This window comes from Neofelis nebulosa, chromosome 14, assembly GCF_028018385.1.
Source record: "Neofelis nebulosa isolate mNeoNeb1 chromosome 14, mNeoNeb1.pri, whole genome shotgun sequence".
Lineage (NCBI taxonomy): Eukaryota > Metazoa > Chordata > Mammalia > Carnivora > Felidae > Neofelis > Neofelis nebulosa.
In genome coordinates this window covers 82,642,203-82,659,467 of record NC_080795.1, presented here as the reverse complement: position 1 = coordinate 82,659,467, position 17,265 = coordinate 82,642,203, and the positions used below count along the sequence as shown (strand labels likewise).

At 67.7% G+C, this 17,265-nt stretch overlaps 2 protein-coding genes across 6 annotated transcripts in view; one reads left to right on the top strand and one right to left on the bottom strand.

Annotated features, from left to right (window-relative positions):
* The window catches only part of IQANK1 (IQ motif and ankyrin repeat containing 1), a 20,381-nt gene extending 16,205 nt beyond the window's left edge, over positions 1 to 4,176 (bottom strand). The window contains 3 exon segments of the mRNA XM_058698972.1: positions 2,022 to 2,090; positions 2,180 to 2,525; positions 3,436 to 4,176. Of these exon segments, the coding sequence (XP_058554955.1) occupies positions 2,022 to 2,090; positions 2,180 to 2,525; positions 3,436 to 4,176 (1,156 nt within the window).
* FAM83H (family with sequence similarity 83 member H) lies at positions 3,970 to 17,265 on the top strand. Of its 5 annotated transcripts, none has more exons than XM_058699335.1 (5): positions 3,970 to 4,231; positions 11,018 to 11,479; positions 12,314 to 12,478; positions 12,553 to 12,677; positions 12,875 to 17,265. In XM_058699335.1, exons 1-5 carry the CDS (start codon positions 4,175 to 4,177, stop codon positions 15,627 to 15,629), a joined length of 3,564 nt encoding a protein of 1,187 aa, XP_058555318.1. In that variant the 5' UTR covers positions 3,970 to 4,174; the 3' UTR covers positions 15,630 to 17,265. The 5 variants fall into 5 exon arrangements, with proteins under 5 accessions (XP_058555318.1, XP_058555319.1, XP_058555321.1 ...); XM_058699336.1 differs by lacking the exon at positions 3,970 to 4,231 and adding an exon at positions 7,643 to 7,854; XM_058699338.1 differs by lacking the exon at positions 3,970 to 4,231 and adding an exon at positions 8,022 to 10,472.

Here is a 17,265-nt window from a genome sequence, read left to right as displayed (position 1 = left end):
GTGGCCGCAGTGGTGGGGGCGCCGGTGACACTTGGACCCAACAGCATGAGCCCCTCTCATCCAGGCTGACCCAGATCACATGCTGTCCCGCCCGATGGCCTTCTCCATAGCAGCCCACGTCCGGGACTTGGGGGGCGGCAAGGAGCCTGGGGAGGACTCCCTCCGAAGGGACTTCTCGGAATAAACCCAGAGCGTGAGAACACTCCCGTGCTCCCCACTGTGGCCGGCCCCCCCGCCCCCGCTGCAGAGGTGGCTCTGGCTTAGCAAACGGACGCGGAGACTGTCCCAGGACTCAGGAGCCACATGCCCCCGGCGGCAGGGCAGGGCCACGCACACCCTCCCCCTCCGGGTGCCCAGGCCCGAACACACTTCCGTGCAAAGGGGACACCATTTATTCTGGCTGACGTGGGTTCCCACAGGGAGGCTCCTGCTGGGCCGCCTGCTCTGCTCACGGTGCCATCTGTACAGACCTGCTAACCCCCCAGTGCCAGTCCCAACCCGCGGCTCACAGCAGAAAGACACAGTGCAGGGGCCCGTCGGGTCTCATCCCGCGCCCCAGAACAGCTGGCCTCGGACACGAGTGGCAGGGCCTGCTGGAGGCTCAGGACTCCCACCCTGTTGGACTGGGTGCTGTTCCGGAGAATTCGGTGGGAGCCCGCTGCCCACTACGGAAACCTAAACAGAAGGCAGGGAATGACGTCTGTTCCTCCTTCCCCTGACACCGAGAGTGGGACCTAAGTGTGAACAGCTTCTCCCCAGGAGTCTTGGAAAAGTCACACCAGGCCACGGGCTCAGCAGAGACAGTTCTCCGTGGAGCTCCAGAGTCCAGTCCAGCCAGCACTGGCTTCCAGTGACAGAAGGGGCATCCTACGCAGCCTTCGTCCAGGGTCTGACCTTGCCTGCGTCCTGTACTCCCGATCACTTCTGCCTCTTTCCCAGCCCAAATCCCCAGCTAATGAGTATCCTTCCAGTACATTCCATTTCTACTTAAACTGCATAGAATATGTTCCTTCTGTACGTAATCCAGAACCATGATGAATACATCGGGCATATATAGCTTTTATAAAACCATTAGCTCTCACAAACCTTCTGCGGTCCACCCCTGTCCTCAGGACAAGGTCAGGCTCCTTGTCCTGGCCCTTGGTGTGTGGGTGGGGTGCTGGGAGTTCATCCTGGAGCCAGGCCAGCACCACCCGCACACGACCGAGTCTGTGTGGGGTGTGAGCCCGCTCGCCCTCGGGGGACTAGACTAGAAGTAAAATGGGACTCAGGAGGCAAAAAGACCAGGGCCAGGAGAGGGAAAGAAACCGAGAACACGAAGAGCTCTCCGTGGGCACGAGAGCTCTGGCTCAGGTCACCAGGGAGCAGTCTTGGGAGACTGGACAGCAGAGAGGAAGGGTCTACCCTTGGATGCACTGGCGAGTTTGAGGACACCCAGGAGAGGGCTGGGGGGCTGAGCCGAATAGGGGATCGCGCACAGGAGGACGGTTTGGTAAAGACATAGCCCTGGAAGTCAGTGCCCATAGACGGCAGCGGAGGCTGTGCGAGGGAAGACGGCCTGGGACGGGGCCCCAGGCGCAGGCGCCCAAGAGTGAGCAGGAGAGGCCCGGTGGGACACTAAGGCGATGCCTCCCTCCAGTCCCCGGGACACCTGCCGGCCGCCGGAGCTGAGGAGGGACGGACACGACCACAGGGAGTTAAAGGCAGGAGGGAGAGGGACTCCCGAGAGGCCGCGCCCCTGGGAGGGAGGCAGGCACGGAGCCAACCCCGCCCAGCCCTCACCTCCCCGGGAAAGCAGGAGGCCGGAGGCATCAGAGGGAGGGAGGGCCCGGGTTCGCGCGCCGCCTGCTCCCGGGAGGGCCGCGCGGCTGCACGAGCCCCCGCGCGCATGCACGCTCACACTCGCACACACGCGCGCACTCCCGTGCATGCTGGCCACGCGCGTCCCGGCCCAGGGCAGCCCCTTTCCCGCCAGCCCACCCCCCAGTCCTCCCCCTCCCCGCCGGCCCCCGGGCTCTCACCTGCGGGGGCCTCGGCCTGCGGGCCGGTCTCCCTCTGCCCTGGCGGCTGGCGGTGCGCTCCCGGCTTCCCTGGGGGAGGGGGCGGTCAGCGCGCTCGAGACGTAGACCCTCCCTCTCCCCTCAACCTCGGGAGGCGACTCTGCACCGAGTGCAGTCACCTCCTGGCCAAGCAAGTTGCCTCCCGCCGTTAAGGAGCGCCCACCCCGGGGGCCGGCCCTCCACGGAAAGCAGAGCATCGCCCCTGGGGTTGCCGCGCGGGGGCGCCGGTGAGCCCGGCAGGCAGGGCCGCCCCTGCACCTGGGTCCCGAGGCCCCAGCTCCCGCGAGCCCAGGTGCTGCGAAGCCTCCGGGAGGAGGAGCCGCTGTTTGCTCCACCCCTAGGGCCGCCCGCATCTGGTGCCGCGTCGGTCGCGCAGGCCCTACTCCCTGTGTGTCCGCCTGTGCTCCCCCGAAGCTTCAGGGGCGAGGGCCCAGCGGGAGGACGAAGAGGGTGCTCCCAGCAGGGCTGGGCGAGGCAAACCGGTCAAGCCAGTGTGGCAGAGCCGGCTGGGATGGGGCCCTGGGCGTGGGTGTGAGTCAGCGGCCCCAGGCTGGGGAAACGCTGGGGAGGAGGGCTGGGGAGGAGGCCGTCTGGGGCCTCCTCCCAACAGGAAGCCCCGGGGGACGCCGGCCCTGTGCACCCCCCCACCGGCCAAGGTCCGCCCCTGGGGATCCAAAGGCCTTTGCTTCTGTGGGCAGGGCAGCTGGACCCCCAAGCACGAGGCTTCCAGAGCCACGGCCCCACCCCAGGGCAGGATGGACTGTTGCTTACTACCCCATGTCAGTCCACAAAATGCCTTTCAAGGCCCCACCTCTCCCGTCAGCCCCCACTGAGTGCCAGCACCCCCCCCCCCAAGAGGCCACCACTCTGGGCGAACAGCTCTGTCACCTCCACAGAGCACCCCAGGCAAGCGTGGCCCCCCCCCCCCGTGGGGCCCCTCTGGCCGGCTGGGGGGTGGGGGGGGTGCCAGGGTGCTCAGTGTGATCTGGAGCCTCCCATGCCAGTTGGGTTGGGACTCTCTGTGGTCAGGCTGGGATGCAGCTCCCGGCCAGGCCAGGCCAGGCCAGGCCGGCCCTGAGCTGGACCAGGGGTGGGGCGGGGGCAGGGGTGGGCGGTGGGGGGCGGAGGCACTGTGGCCCGCCCAGGGCAGGACCAGACTCGCTACACACGGCCTGCGCTCTGGTTGCCGAGTCACCTCCGCCGGTTTCTCAGTCTCCCTCCCAGTCTGGCCAACGAGGCCTGTGGCCTGTAAAGTCCTGCGCCCTGTGTCAGCACGTTAGTCAGCCCTCGCGCCTGGGTGAGCCACCACGCCGCCGGAGTCCCTATAAACTCCCCAGCGTGGCCCAGCCCAACGAGCGGGGCCCGTGAGCCCCACAGGCAGAGCCAGGGCCCGGAGCCGCCGCATCATAGACACCAGCCAAGGGGCAGGGCAGGAGCGGAGGACCCACTGTGGCCTCCCGGGGATGGCCCCTGAGCCCGCCTGATCAAGGCCGGCCGGCAATGAGCTAGGGCCCCGGGGCAGCAGACACCTGGTAAAAGGCGCCGGATCGCGGGCCATGTCGGGGAGACGAAGTCGGGCTCGAAGAGCCCGAGCCAGGAGGGCGGGCAAGGCACAGCAGGCCTCGGGGCAGCAGGGCCCTGAGGCCGAGCCCCCGCCCCCTGCCGCAGGGGGCCCTCGGGACGAGGTGGGGGTGGCCCCTGCAGGGCACGTGACCAGCAACAAGCCAGCTGCCCAGGGACACCCCAGGGTGGCCGAGCCAGAGCGGCCACAAGTAGCCGAGCGGCCAGTGCAGGCCACCGCTCTGGGGTCCGAGCTGGTGTTAGTCCCCGCTGCGGACATGGAAGGCTGTGGAGCGGGGGGCCTGGGTCCCGAGCTGCTGAGGCTCCACGAGGTCCAGCTGTGCCTGGCCCAGGAGCAGCTGCTGCTGGAGGACCGGCGGCGGCGGGCGCAGCTGCGGAGGGAGCAGCTGCGGCAGGAGGAGCAGCTGTGGAGGGAGCAGCTGTGGCAGGAGGAGCAGCTGTGGAGGGAGCAGCTGTGGCAGGAGGAGCAGCTGTGGAGGGAGCAGCTGCAGGAGCAGCAGGCCTGGGTTCGCGTGGAGGGGCTGGAGCTGGCCATGGCCCTGGAGCAACTCCGGAGCGAGGGCCTTGAGGTGCTGCAGACCCAAGGCCAGGTAAGGGGGTGGAGGGGGGGGGGCCTCCGGACGACGTGTGGGGGTGTGGTGACCGTGCAGGCGGCTCACAGGTCCCCGCCGAGGGCCAGCCGCCTGCTGTTGCGTTGCTGCGGCCGGGGTGGCCGCGGGCTAACCGTGGGCGCGTTTTCGTATTTGCAAGTCGAGGCTGGCGCCCACGGCACAGGGCGCTACAAAGACCGTGCGACAGCAAGCCGTCCCGGGACACTTGTTCAGGGAAATCGAGGCAGAGGTGTTCCTGCAGAGGACCCGGGTGTCCTGGCCAGCTGGGCCAGGACAGGTGGCTGCAGGAGCCGTCGGGGGCAATGTCGGGGTACGCAGGGCCACCTGCAGCAGGGACCCGGGTGGACAGTCAGCAGGCAGCAGAAGCGAGGACACGCCTGCCCCCACGCCCCCTACGCGGCCTCCAGGCCGGCTGGCCCTGCCTCCACTGTTTACCGCAGTGTGTGCTCCCAGGGCTTGAGATCACAGAGGCAGCGTGCGGCCCTCAGCCTGTCATCCTCATTCCAGAAAGGCTGCTTCCTCAGACGCCGCTGGGGCTATTTTGGGAAACTAGGGTCCGACCCCGGCTTGACATGAAGAGTAGTCACCACCGTCCCAACCGTCCCGGCAGGCCACGCGCTCTGTGAGCCCTCTGGGGTCCAGGGACTTGGACCGCCCCCCTCCAGGCAGAGGGGCCGCATCTGGGGAACAGGGTGGGTGCTCCATTATCCACCACAGACCCCTGGCGCAGGCTGGGAGCTGGAGGGACCCAGAACTGCCGCCGGGAAGGCCGGCGGCTAAGTAGACAACTCAGACGAACGCCACGACAGAGAAGACGTGGGACTCAGAGAAGGGAAGGACGAGGGCTGGGGGGAGGTGCCCCTCCCGACCCCTGGCAGGGCTGAGCCAAGGGCAAGCGGTCACCATTCAGCCTGGAAGTGGCTACGGAGAGGGTGGCCCGAGAGAGCAGCAGCAGGCAGGGAAAAGCAGCGGATGGCCCAGGTGGAACAGAGGGTCAGAGCGGACCACACACTCAGCCCGAGGATCCCCAGCGCGAATTGTCACCGAGCTCTGTCTCAAGCTGTGCTCCTCCACGCACTGCTCCCCAGTCCCAGCCCGGGGGTGCAAGTCTCAGGGTCAGGGCCTGGAACGGACTGCCGAGCCCTGAACCCTCAGTCTGTCATACCCAAGCCCATCTCAGAGGTCCCCTGAAAGCCACTCTCAGGGGGAAGGGTCTTCTCAGACCATCCCCGGTGGCTGCGCAGAGGGTCTCACAAGCCGGTGTCTGAGTGGAGGTGCCCGGAGATCAGACTCACATACCGGCAACGGCTCTCGGGGCTCCCGGCCTGGCTCCAGGGACGATGTCTGCCGCTTCCCTGATGGTGCAGCTTTGGCACCCCCCTTCTTGCTGCTCATTTTCCTGGGGCGGGGGGCGGGGAGGAAAGGTCAAGGAGTGTGTGCTTAGAGTGGCAGCGGCAGCAAGGACCAGCTTCGCGCGCGGACTTGGGCCTGTGTGGACGCCCCCCCCCCCCCCCCCCGCCCCGAACACAGCTTCCCTCCGGCTTCCTGGCCCACCTGCCTGCCCCTGGCCACTGGCTTGTGTGCGCCCAGCAGCTCAGGGGGAGTGCGCGACAAGAACATCCAGCCACAGCTCACCCCCTTGCCCTTGTTCACCTGCTGTCTCCACCCCCTGGCTCATCCATCCTTGGTTCCCAGGCCCTGACCGGCACCCCCAGCGCTGGGTGTCTGGAACCTACGTCCCTGCTCCAAACCACCGGGCGGCCAGCTGGACAAGCTTCCTCCTAACGCACAGCTCAGTCCTGCTCCGCTAAAGCCTCCGTGCTCCCCCCACTGCCCCCAGCGCCCCCAAAACACTGACACTTCTGTGACCCCAACCGGCCCTTGTTTCCGCCCTGGCAGGTGTTCCTGTCAGGGCCTGGAAGCAATGCCTTTCTCCCTAGTCCAGGCGGCTGACCCCAGAGTTGATTTCCCCCTGGGAGGTCCCCTTGCCTCCCCCCATGGACAGGTGACTCACCCTAGCACTGCATGGGCCCTGGTGTGACCCCAGGCCCGTGTGCGTGCCACTTGTGCTGCTGGTGTCTCACAGTGTTCGGGGAAGGAATTAGTGAAACTGACCCAGAAAACGGGGTCATGTGGCAAGAGGGACACGGAGGAAGGTGAGCAGAGACCGGCAGGAAGAGGGAGGGAAGGGGGGGAAGGGGGAAGGCTTGGACAGTTGGACAGGGGACCTGGCTCGGACACATGGCTGACCACAGGGCAGGGCCTAAGGGGGTGAGGGGACTTCAGTGGAGTCTGATGGGGGACTGGGGCAAAGATCTGCAGTGTTTGGGGCGGGGGGGGGGGGGGCCGAGGGCTGCTTTGAGGGTGTCAGTGCGTGCATCCAGGGCCCCCTGTCCTGTGGAGTAGTACTAGCAGGTGCCTGCTGGGCGGAGGACTCCCGGTGTTCGTGTGGGGTCCTGAACAGGGCGCGGGTCTGTGGGGGAGGGTCCCGATGCTCGTGGAATTGTGTGCGTGGGGGATCAGCGGAGGCGGGGTCCCCTGTCTGCGTGTGGGGCCGGTGTGTGAGGGCTTCGCAAGTGCACGGGGCGTCTCTTACGCGTGTGGGTGGACGTTGGCGTGTGCCTGGGTAACAGGCATGTGGAGGTGGTGTGCATGTAGGGTCCCCTAAGCGTGCAGGGGTCCCCGTGGTGGGTCCCCATTGGTGCGGAAGGAGGTAAGCGTGTGTGGACCCCATGTGCCTGTAGAGTCCCTCGTCCTTGTGGAGGTGGGTGTGTGCAGAGGCCCCTGTGCCCGCAGGGTCCCTACGCGGGTCCCTCTGTTCTTGGGGGGTCCAACCTACATAGGGGGCATTGGCCTGGGAGGGTCTATAGGTGTGGGGAGAGGGTCGGTGTACGTGTGTGTGGTGGCGGCGGGGGGTGTCTATGACCGCAGCGTCCCTGCGTGCCAGTGGGGGCCCAGGTACTTGGGAGTGTTGTGTGCGGGGCGGCGGCGGTGGGTCCTCCGTGAGGGTATCAGGTTAGCGGGCGCTCGAGTGTGGCGGGGGACCCCCGGCGCTCGCAGGGTCCCCGGGCCCGGGCCCGCCCCGGGCTCGACACCGCCCCCGCGACCTCACCTGCCTCACCTGCCTCCCCCAACTCGCGGACCCCGGGCGAGAAGCCCCGCCCCGCACGTCGGGCCGACCCGTTTCCTAGCGACCGAGCCGGAACTTCCGAGTCACCTCGACTTCCGGGGCGAGGGTCAGGGGTCAGGCGTAGGGACCCGGAGCTGGGGCGGGCGGATGGGCCCCGGGGGCGGCGGGCCGCGGGGGGCGGGGCGGCCGGGGGCGCGGGGCCGGGGGGCGCGGCGGGGGCCGGGGGCGCGCGGGCGGCGGCGGCGGGCGGCGGAATGCGGGCGCGCCGCGGGTGGGGCCGCCCCGCCCCCAGGTGCTGCCCGGGCAGGCCGGCGGCGGGAGCGGCGGGCGGGGCGGGGGCGGGCGCGTGAATCAGGCCGCGCGGCGGGCGGGCCGCGACAGGGAGTGGCTGCCGGACCGACCGGACCGCGAGGCCGCTGGGCGGCGGTCGGCTCCTGCTGCCCTTGTCCCGAGACCCCGCGCACCTGGCCAGGTAGGGCCCCCTCCCCCGGCTCGAGCGGGGCGGGGCGCGCCGGAGGGGAGTGGGGGGGGAGGGGGAGGCCGCGGCCCGGCCCGCGGGGCGGGGTCGGCGCGCTCGGCGCCCCTCGGCGCGGCCTCACCTGGGCGGCGCTCCCACCCGCACCTGGGCCGGGGCCGCGGGAGCGCGGGGGCCGGGCCAGGTGGGCCCGGGCGGGGAGCGGAGGGCGCCGAGGCCGCGTGTGCCGGGGTGGACGGGCGCGCCCTCCCACGACGCCGGCCTGGCAGGGGCCGAGTGGGAAGGGGCCGGGGGGGGGGGGGGGGGGGGGGTTGCCGAGGCCATCCGCGCTCGCCCCCTCCCTCCCTCCCTCGCGGCCTAGCTGGAGCCTGGGGAGAGTGCCGGGCCCGGCCTGACCGCTTCCCTGGGGGCGCCTGGGCCTGGGGACGGCTGGGGTGGCCCAGGCGGTCTGGTTTCCTGCGTGGAGCGTAGGGAGAGCGGGAGGCCCGCGTCCCCTCGCGCCCGGAGTCCCGAACTGGGGCGGGTGGGGACGCCAGGCCTGGGCGGTCGCTGACTCCTTGGGTGCAGTAATCCCTTTCGGTCCTGCGGGGCACACCCGGAAAACTACGACTCGCCAACTTCCAGTCTGTGAGTCCCATCGGGCCGACCCCCGCCCCCCTCCCGCGCCCCCGCCTCCATATGCCTAACGCTTCCACATGCTTCCTGCGGTGAGCCTCCCGCACACGTCCGCACGGAGCCCGGGGTCACCTCCTGTGCATTAGCCCCAGAGCCTTCCCTCCTACCCGTCACTTAGAAAACCCACCTCCTGCCCAGGTGGGAAGGACCCACGCTCTGAAAGCTCCTAGAGCCCTCAGGGCCCTGGAGGATTCGTGGGCCTTGTGTCAGAGGTCAGAGGTCAGCGGTCAGCAGCGGAGGTGCAGATCCCTGCTGAGTCATGGGCTCGGGTGGGATAGTGCCCCTCCCTCCCTTAGGGCAGGCCTGCCGCAGACGACGGATTCCCCAGAGGGGGCTGGAGAGCGGCCTCTGCCCGGTCCACAGTTCAGGGGTGTGCAAAGTGAAAGGACTAAGGTCATTGGATCATGGATGTATTATGGCGTGAGGCCATGCAGGGTCACCGGTGTGGTCACTCAGGATGGGCACCCCCTTCCTGGTGGGCCCTGGCAGATGAGCTGGCTCCTTGTTCATCATGGGATTTCCACCACCACCACCACCGCCCCCCCCATTGCAGGCAGCCTGGACAGGTTGTGTTGAATCCCCTTCTGAGTAAAGTGCAGGGGGCGGGGTCCCTTCTGTGGTTCCCCACCTTGGGAAGTGCTCCCTCTCAAATGTAGTGAGCAGGAGAGTGCCCCCAAGCCCTGCCTGGCCCAACACTGACCCCATACAGCCAGGTCCACAGTGTCTGCCCAGCACCACCCTCTGTCAGATACTGTGTGAAACATGCCCCCCCCCCCCAGCCCCGGGGTCAGGCACAGTGGGAGGCCCCACTACAGACAGGCCTGCACCTTGTTCCTTAACGTGGTCCTGCTATGAGGACAGCATGGGGATCCTGTATGTAACCACACCAGAGGGTGGTGCCCCCATGAGGGAGTGTTCGAAGAACTTTTCCTTAATACATCCAGGTAGCATCTGCTGGATGTGGACTGGATGGCACAGAGAAGTACCCCCCCCCCTTCGGGTTAGCTTGTCCCCCACCCCAGAAGGTGGACAGGCCCCCCTACCTAACCTTCACATCATGCTCAGCCTGTCACCGAAGGTGGACGGGAAAGTTTGCTCAGGTCACCGCACACAACAGTCTTGGTCCCAATGTTCCCTGGCTGCCCAGTGTCCCCATCCAGTCAGCGTCACCCGCCGCTCCTGCTGAGCAGGGCACACTGGGGAGTCTCGCAGGACCCCATCCAGGAACCCGTGAGCTGGGCGGGATGTGAAATCCAGCTCAGTCCCGGCCCCAAGTTGCAGCCTCGGTGGGGCGGGCAGTGCGTGGGGCTCTCCTTCCAGGGTATCCAGGCGGTTCTGGCGATTGTGGATCCAAAAGCGGCCCCCACGTGGCCTTCCGGAGCTAGTGGTAGCTCCTCCCAGCCTAGGTCCCCAGGGGCCCTTGGGGAACAGGGGGACTGGAGCGGGCCACGCCTGGCTTGGGTGTCAGTGTGAGGTTGGGGCCAGTGGTGAGGACGGGGAGGCACATTTGGAGCCCAGGATGAGCCTGACGGCCACAGCAAAGGGCTCTGATTTCATCTGGAACACAGTGAGAAGCAGGGCATGACCGGGGACTTGGGAAGACCACCGCTGCCCACATCTGGGGGGGGGGGGGGCGCTCGGGAGATTTTATCTGGAAATAAATAGTGGCTGAAAACAGTGGAGGGGTGGGCCAGAGGGAAGCAAGTGGTCCCGGTGGGCAGGGGTCAGAGTTGGAAGGGCTGTGAAGTCCGTGAATGGGCTGTGGGGCTCACGGTGACCCATAGGATGGGGTCCCCCATAGGAAGTTCTTGAGCTTCACGCCGGGTCCTGGGACAAAAGTAGTGACAAGTTTGTGTGCTGAGCTCATGTTGGGCCGGGTGTGGTATCAGGTCGACCCTGAGCGCTGCATTTTCCAGTGGAGATAATGAGCCAGAGAGGCAGTGAGTGGCCCTGGGTCCCCTCTGAGCCCCCTGCACTGCGGACAGACAGGCGGGGGGCCACCCGACTGGTCGGTACACACAATGCCAGAGGCCCACAAAAATACATTAATGCCAAAGGCAGAAGGAAAAAGTAACCATAATAAAGAATCCGGTCTGGATCGTGTTTTCCTTATAACAACAATCATAAAATACTGATTTTCTTCCATGGAGGAAGGGCCCACAAAGAGGTGCCTGGGTCACAGAGCGGGGTCTGCGTGCAGCCGGAACGCCTGCGGGGAAACCAGGCCGCAAGCACTCCTGAGGTCCTGGCCGGAGCAAGGGCCCAGCCAGCACGAACAACATGAGACCGGGCCGGGGGCGGGCCTGTGCCCGGGCGCTCTGCTGGCTGCCCCAGCTGGGGGGCAGTCTGGGTCCAGGCGTGTCTGGAAGGCCTGCAGGCATGGCCTGCACTCCACCAGCCCTTTTCTACAACGTGTGTCTGCTGGCGGGGTGGGGGGCGGGCACGGAGCCCCTGCCCCAGTAACGTGTCTCCCCGCCCCTCCCAGGCCGCTGGCCCCGACATGGCCCGTCGCTCCCAGAGCTCCTCGCAGGGGGACAACCCACTGGCACCCGGGTACCTGCCGCCTCACTACAAAGAGTACTACCGCCTGGCGGTGGACGCCCTGGCTGAGGGCGGGCCAGAGGCCTACAGCCGCTTCCTGGCGTCCGAGGGGGCACCTGCCTTCCTGTGCCCTGAGGAGCTGGAGCATGTGAGCCGTCACCTGCGGCCCCCACAGCATGTTGCTCGAGAGCCCCCTGAAGGCAGTCCTCCCAATGTGGACATGGATGGCTCCTCAGGCACCTACTGGCCCCTGAACTCAGACCAGGCAGTGCCCGAACTCGACCTAGGCTGGCCCCTGACCTTCGGCTTCCAGGGCACTGAGGTTACCACCCTGGTGCAGCCGCCACCGCCCGACAGCCCCAGCATCAAGGATGAGGCTCGAAGGATGATCCGCTCAGCCCAGCAGGTGCGCTGTCATGGGCTGGGTGGACCGTGGGGGCAGGGCAGCCCGAGCTGGACCCTGAAGCATGAGTAGGAGTGTGCAGGTGAAAGAAATATGAGCATGCCCAGCTTCGGGGGCAAGGGTGAGGCCAGGGTAGCTGGCCACGCCTTTCCAGCCTTCAAGCACCAGCGAGGGCTCCCTGGCTGACAACTTTTGGGGTCACCAAGGGTCTGGTTATTGCAGGCTGCATGCTGCACAGGCTTGCTTGCCGGTGGTCCTGGCCAGCGTCCAGAAACTCAGGGGCTCTGGGATGGCTGCACACGTCTCCCGGTTGGATTTATGGTTCAGAAAAGTCTCTCTAGTTTTAACTTTGACCCAGCTGAGGGCTTCTTACCCCCGCCAAACAGGTGGCAAACAGCAAAGGAAGCCTGGTAAATCTTGGAGGTGGGGGCCACAGGTCCTGCAGCTGAAGACCCCAACTGCCCTCTGCACCCTGGGCAGCACTAGAGCCTGGGCTCCGCCATCTATGGGGTGGGGTGGCGGGGGCTGTCGCAGGGGTTTCCTTTGCCTTTGCCCCTTCCCAGAAGGAGGTGGGCCCTCTGTGCCTGCCTAGAAGGCCCTGTCCGGCCATCATGGGCCACCCACCCGCCAGCAGCCCCACAGCCCCCCATGATAGGCCTTTTCCTCCTGAGCCCTGTTCCCGGACAGGGTCCCTGCTCTCCTCTGGGACGGGCTAGAGGACAATTTGCAGTGTTTGTGGGAGACCCAGGGGCCCCCGTGTGGGCTGTGCAGGTATGGCCAGAGAATGGTGGGGACGGCAGAGGGGTCTGTCCCCTGTCCCTAACTCGACCCCTGCAGGTGGTGGCCGTGGTGATGGACATGTTCACCGACGTGGACCTGCTTGGGGAAGTGCTGGAGGCAGCGGCACGCCGCGTCCCGGTCTACATCCTCCTGGATGAGATGAACGCGCAGCACTTCCTAGACATGGCCGACAAGTGCCGTGTCAACCTGCACCACGTGGATGTGAGTGACAGAGAGGGGGCGGGGAGGGAGGTGGGAGACTCCCGCGCACAGACCTAACGCCTCTCGCTCCCCAGTTCTTGCGTGTGCGCACTGTGGCGGGCCCCACCTACTACTGCCGCACTGGGAAGTCCTTCAAGGGCCACGTGAAGGAGAAGTTCCTGCTGGTGGACTGCGCCGTGGTCATGAGTGGGAGCTACAGGTGCGCCCGGCCCCGCGGCCCCAGCACCTCCCCACCTAAGGGCCTCCCCTGCAGGAGCCCGGGTCCCGCAGCCCCTGACGCGCCTCCGCCCCGGGGTTCGGGTAGGCTTCACGCTTCCGGGGCGGGCCGCGGGTGGGGGCTCTGCGGCCCTCGCGGCTGCTTGGCCCCGCCCCTGACCCGCCCCGCCCCGCCCGCAGCTTTATGTGGTCCTTCGAGAAGATCCACCGAAGCCTGGCGCACGTGTTCCAAGGCGAGCTGGTCTCCAGCTTCGATGAGGAGTTCCGCATCCTTTTCGCGCAGTCCGAGCCGCTGGTGCCCTCGGCCGGGGCGCTGGCCCGCATGGACGCTTACGCCCTGGCTCCGTACGCGGGGGCCGGGCCCCTTATGGGCGGCCAGGTGACCGGGGCGCCGACCCCTTTCTCCTTCTCTAAGCGAGCGCACCTCCTGTTCCCACCGCCCCGGGAAGAGGGCCTGGGCTTCCCCTCCTTCCTCGACCCCGACCGCCACTTCTTGTCGGCCTTCCGCCGGGAGGAGCCCACGCGGATGCCCGCGGGAGCCCTGGAGCCGCACGCGGGGCTGCGGCCGCTGTCGCGGCGGCTGGACGCCGAGGCGGGACCGGGCGGGGAGCTCGCGGGCCCGCGGGGCTTCTTCCAGGCCCGGCATCTGGAGATGGACGCCTTCAAGCGGCACAGCTACGCGGCCGCCGACGGCGCGGGCGCGGTGGAGAACTTCGCGGCCGCGCGGCAGGTGTCGCGGCAGACGTTCCTCAGCCACGGTGACGACTTCCGCTTCCAGACCAGTCACTTCCACCGCGACCAGCTCTACCAGCAGCATTACCAGTGGGACCCGCAGCTGGCGCCGGCGCGCCCTCAGGGCCTGTTCGAGAAGCTGCGCGCCGGCCGCCCCGGCTTCGGCGACCACGACGACCTCGCGCTGGGGGGCGGGCCACGCTTCCCCGAGCTCGGCCCGGACGGACACCAGCGGCTGGACTACGTGCCGTCCAGCGCGTCGCGCGAGGTGCGCCACGGCTCGGACCCGGCCTTGGGCCCCGGGCCCCGCGGCCTGGAACCCGGCGGGGCCCCGCGCCCCAACCTTGGCCAGCGCTTCCCGTGCCAGGCGGTGGCGAGGCTGGGCCCCGAGGCCGCGCCCGACGCGGAGCCCGAGCGCAGGGGCGGCCCTGAGGGGCGGGCCGGGCTGCGGCACTGGCGCTTGGCCTCCTACCTGAGCGGCTGCCATGGCGAGGACGCGGCCGACGAGGGCCTGCCGGTACCCATGGAGGCCGAGGCCTACGAAGACGATGTTCTGGTGCCCGGGGGACGAGTGGCCCCCGGGGACCTGCTCCCCTCGGCCTCCCGCGGGCCCGCACTCTTCCCGGCCAAGGGCGGTGGCGACGGCCCGGAGCGCGACGGCCCGGAGGAGGCGGGCCTGGCCAAGCAGGACTCCTTCCGCTCGCGCCTGAACCCGCTGGTGCAGCGCAGCTCGCGCCTGCGCTCCTCGCTGATCTTCAGCGCTTCGCAGGCCGAGGGCGCGGGTGGGGCCACGACGGCCACCGCCGAGAAGGTGCAGCTGCTGCACAAGGAGCAGACGGTCAGCGAGACGCTGGGCCCCGGCGGCGAGGCCGTGCGCTCCGCCACCTCCGCCAAGGTGGCCGAGCTCCTGGAGAAATACAAGGGCCCGGCGCGTGATGCCGGAGGGGCGGGGGCTCCGGTCACGGTCGCCAGCCACAGCAAGGCTGTCGTGTCCCAGGCGTGGCGGGAGGAGGTGGTGGCGCCGGGTGGCGCAGGAAGCGAGCGCCGCAGCCTCGAGAGCTGCCTGCTGGACCTGCGCGACTCCTTCGCACAGCGGCTGCATCAGGAGGCCGAGAGGCAGCCCGGAGCGGCCACGCTCACTGCCACCCAGCTGCTAGACACGCTGGGCCGGAGCGGCACCGACCGGCTGCCCTCCCGCTACCTTTCTGCCCAGGGCCGTTCCTCCTCCCCACAAGGGCGGGACAGCCCCCCGCTGGAGGGAGGCGCCCGCCAGGCGCCCCACGCTGAGCCAAAAGGGAGCCCCACCTCTGCCTACCCTGAGCCGAAAGGGAGCCCCACATCGGCCTATCCCGAGCGCAGGGGCAGCCCCGTGCCTCCTGTGCCAGAGCGCAGGGGCAGCCCCGTGCCCCCCTTGCCGGAGCGCAGGGGCAGCCCCGTGCCCCCCGTGCCCCTCGTGCCGGAGCGCAGAGGCAGCCTCACCCTTACCTTCTCCGGGGAGTCTCCCAAGACGGGGACCGCGGAGGAGCCGGCCGGCGGCCCCATGGAAGTTCTGCGCAAGGGCTCCCTGCGCCTCCGCCAGCTGCTGAGCCCCAAGGGTGAGCGGCGCACGGAGGATGAGGGCGGCTTCCCAGCGCCACAGGAGAACGGGCAGCCAGAGAGCCCCCGGCGGCCGTCGCTGGGCAGGGGTGATAGCGCTGAGGCTGCCGCCGGTGACGAGCGGAGCCCGCGGGCGCGCATGACCTCCGCCACGGCCAATGCCTTGTACAGCAGCAACCTGCGGGACGACACGAAAGCCATTCTGGAGCAGATCAGCGCCCACGGCCAGAAGCACCGCGGGGCCCCGGCCCCGGGCCTGGCTCACAGCAGTCCCGAACTAGGCCGCCCACCAGCTGCCGGCGGCCTGGCCCCGGACATGTCCGACAAGGACAAATGTTCTGCCATCTTCCGCTCGGACAGCCCGGGGACACAGGGCAGGCTGAGCCGCACGATGCCCGCCAGCGCGGAGGAGCGCGACCGGCTGCTGCGTCGCATGGAGAGCATGCGCAAAGAGAAACGCGTCTACAGCCGATTCGAGGTCTTCTGCAAAAAGGAAGAGGCCGGGGGCACGGGGGCAGGGGAGGCCCCTGCAGAGGAGGACACCAGGGACAGCAAGGTGGGCAAGTTCATGCCCAAGATCCTGGGCACCTTCAAAAGCAAGAAGTGAGTCTCCTGGCCCAGCAGCAGCCCAGGTCCAGGTGCCTGCCGTCACTGCCACCCACCAGGCAGAGCACCTGCTCTCACGGGGGGGGGGGGGGGGGGGGGGGCCGGGCCGCCCGCGGAGCACAGCCTGAGCCTGGCTCCGCCCCGAGCTCACCCAGCGGCGGGCCTGCCTTTTGCCTCTGGCCTCTCCCCTCTGGGGCTCCAGCCCCTCACTGCCCTGCGCCTCCGGCTCCATGCCCGCCCCTGTGCCCTGAGCCTCCCCCTTCAGATTCCTCTGCCTCCACCCCCTGGTTGAGCTTCAGGTCCCCTATAGACCTTCGTTCGCCTCAGGGCTTCATCTCTTTGTGCCTTAGGCCCCCACCTTTTGGGGGGCCCACCTCTTTCTGCCTCGGCCCCCATCTTCTTGGGGGGCCATCTATGCACCTCAGCCCCCCATTCTTTGGGGGCCTCACGTCTCAGGGCTTCCGTGTCTCAGGGTTCCCCTCTGCTCACTGCCTCCCGGCTCTGCTGCTGCTGCTTGGCGGTCCTTCTTTCCCGGCAGCCCCAGCCCCTCTCCCTCAGCCTCCCCCCTCCCCAGAGCCCGGTGTGTGTCCCCCCCCCCCCCCCCCCCACCAAGACAGGTGGCTCAGGTCTCACTTCCTGCCCTGCTTGCTCTCCTCACTGCCTCCCTCTCTGCCTCCTGGTACCTTTCGTAGCCGCCCATCCTCTCCCTGTGGGGACAGAGCTGCTTGTGGGTGACGCGTGATGGGGGTGGAGCCAGACCCAAAGGCGGTCCCTCAGGAGGCACTGTCCTGTCTGCTGGGCCACTGGCAGATGGGGGCGCAAAGGACCTGAGAGATTGCCCTGCCAAGAGAACTGAGGCAGGCCTGGCCACATCCTGGCCGTGCTCCAGCCAGCACCTGGTGAGGGGTAAGAGCTCCGAGTTTTGCAGCACAAAACCCTTCAGGTGGATGAGGCTGGCCCGAGAAGGGCTGGATGTGGAGTGCCGGGCCAGTACTCACGGGTGAGGGTTCTGGTTCAGGTCCCAGCCGACCCCAAGTCCGCCCCGTTCTGGCTCCTTTCTGCTTTGTCACCAACCCACGAGATCGGAGTTTCCCTGCCGACCTTTCTTGTGTCTCTTTCACCTGTGGAGAGTGACTTTCGTTTGGAATGACACATTTTGGCACCAAATGCTGAGGAAGACCCCTGCTGTAAGTTTTAACATTGTGCAGTTAGTGTTTGTGCAACAGTTTTGGGGGTTTAAGTATAAAAAATGGCAGTCACTCGGACCGGGGAAGGACTGGACACACGAGGTCACTGAGCAAAGGCAGTACTGTGACTCCACGTGGCAGGAGAGGGAGGCTGGGGGGACAGTTGCTCCTCAGCAGCTCAGTCTGGTTACCAAAGCCACTAGCCAGGTGAGGTGACAGCAGGGACTTTGGGCCAGGCGGAAAAGGTCCCCCAGGAACCAGATGCGCTGCAGTGCCCTTGGCCTGGCCGCGCCTGCTGATAAATCCGCTTGCGCCCTCCTGGTGCCGGCCTGTTGCCAAGGGGCGCCCTGGCAGCCTCCTGTGTGCGTCCTCTGCCTCGTGCCGAATAACATCTCAAATGTGACCCTGCACATTTCGGTGTTAACAATAAAACACAAGATTTTCCAACAC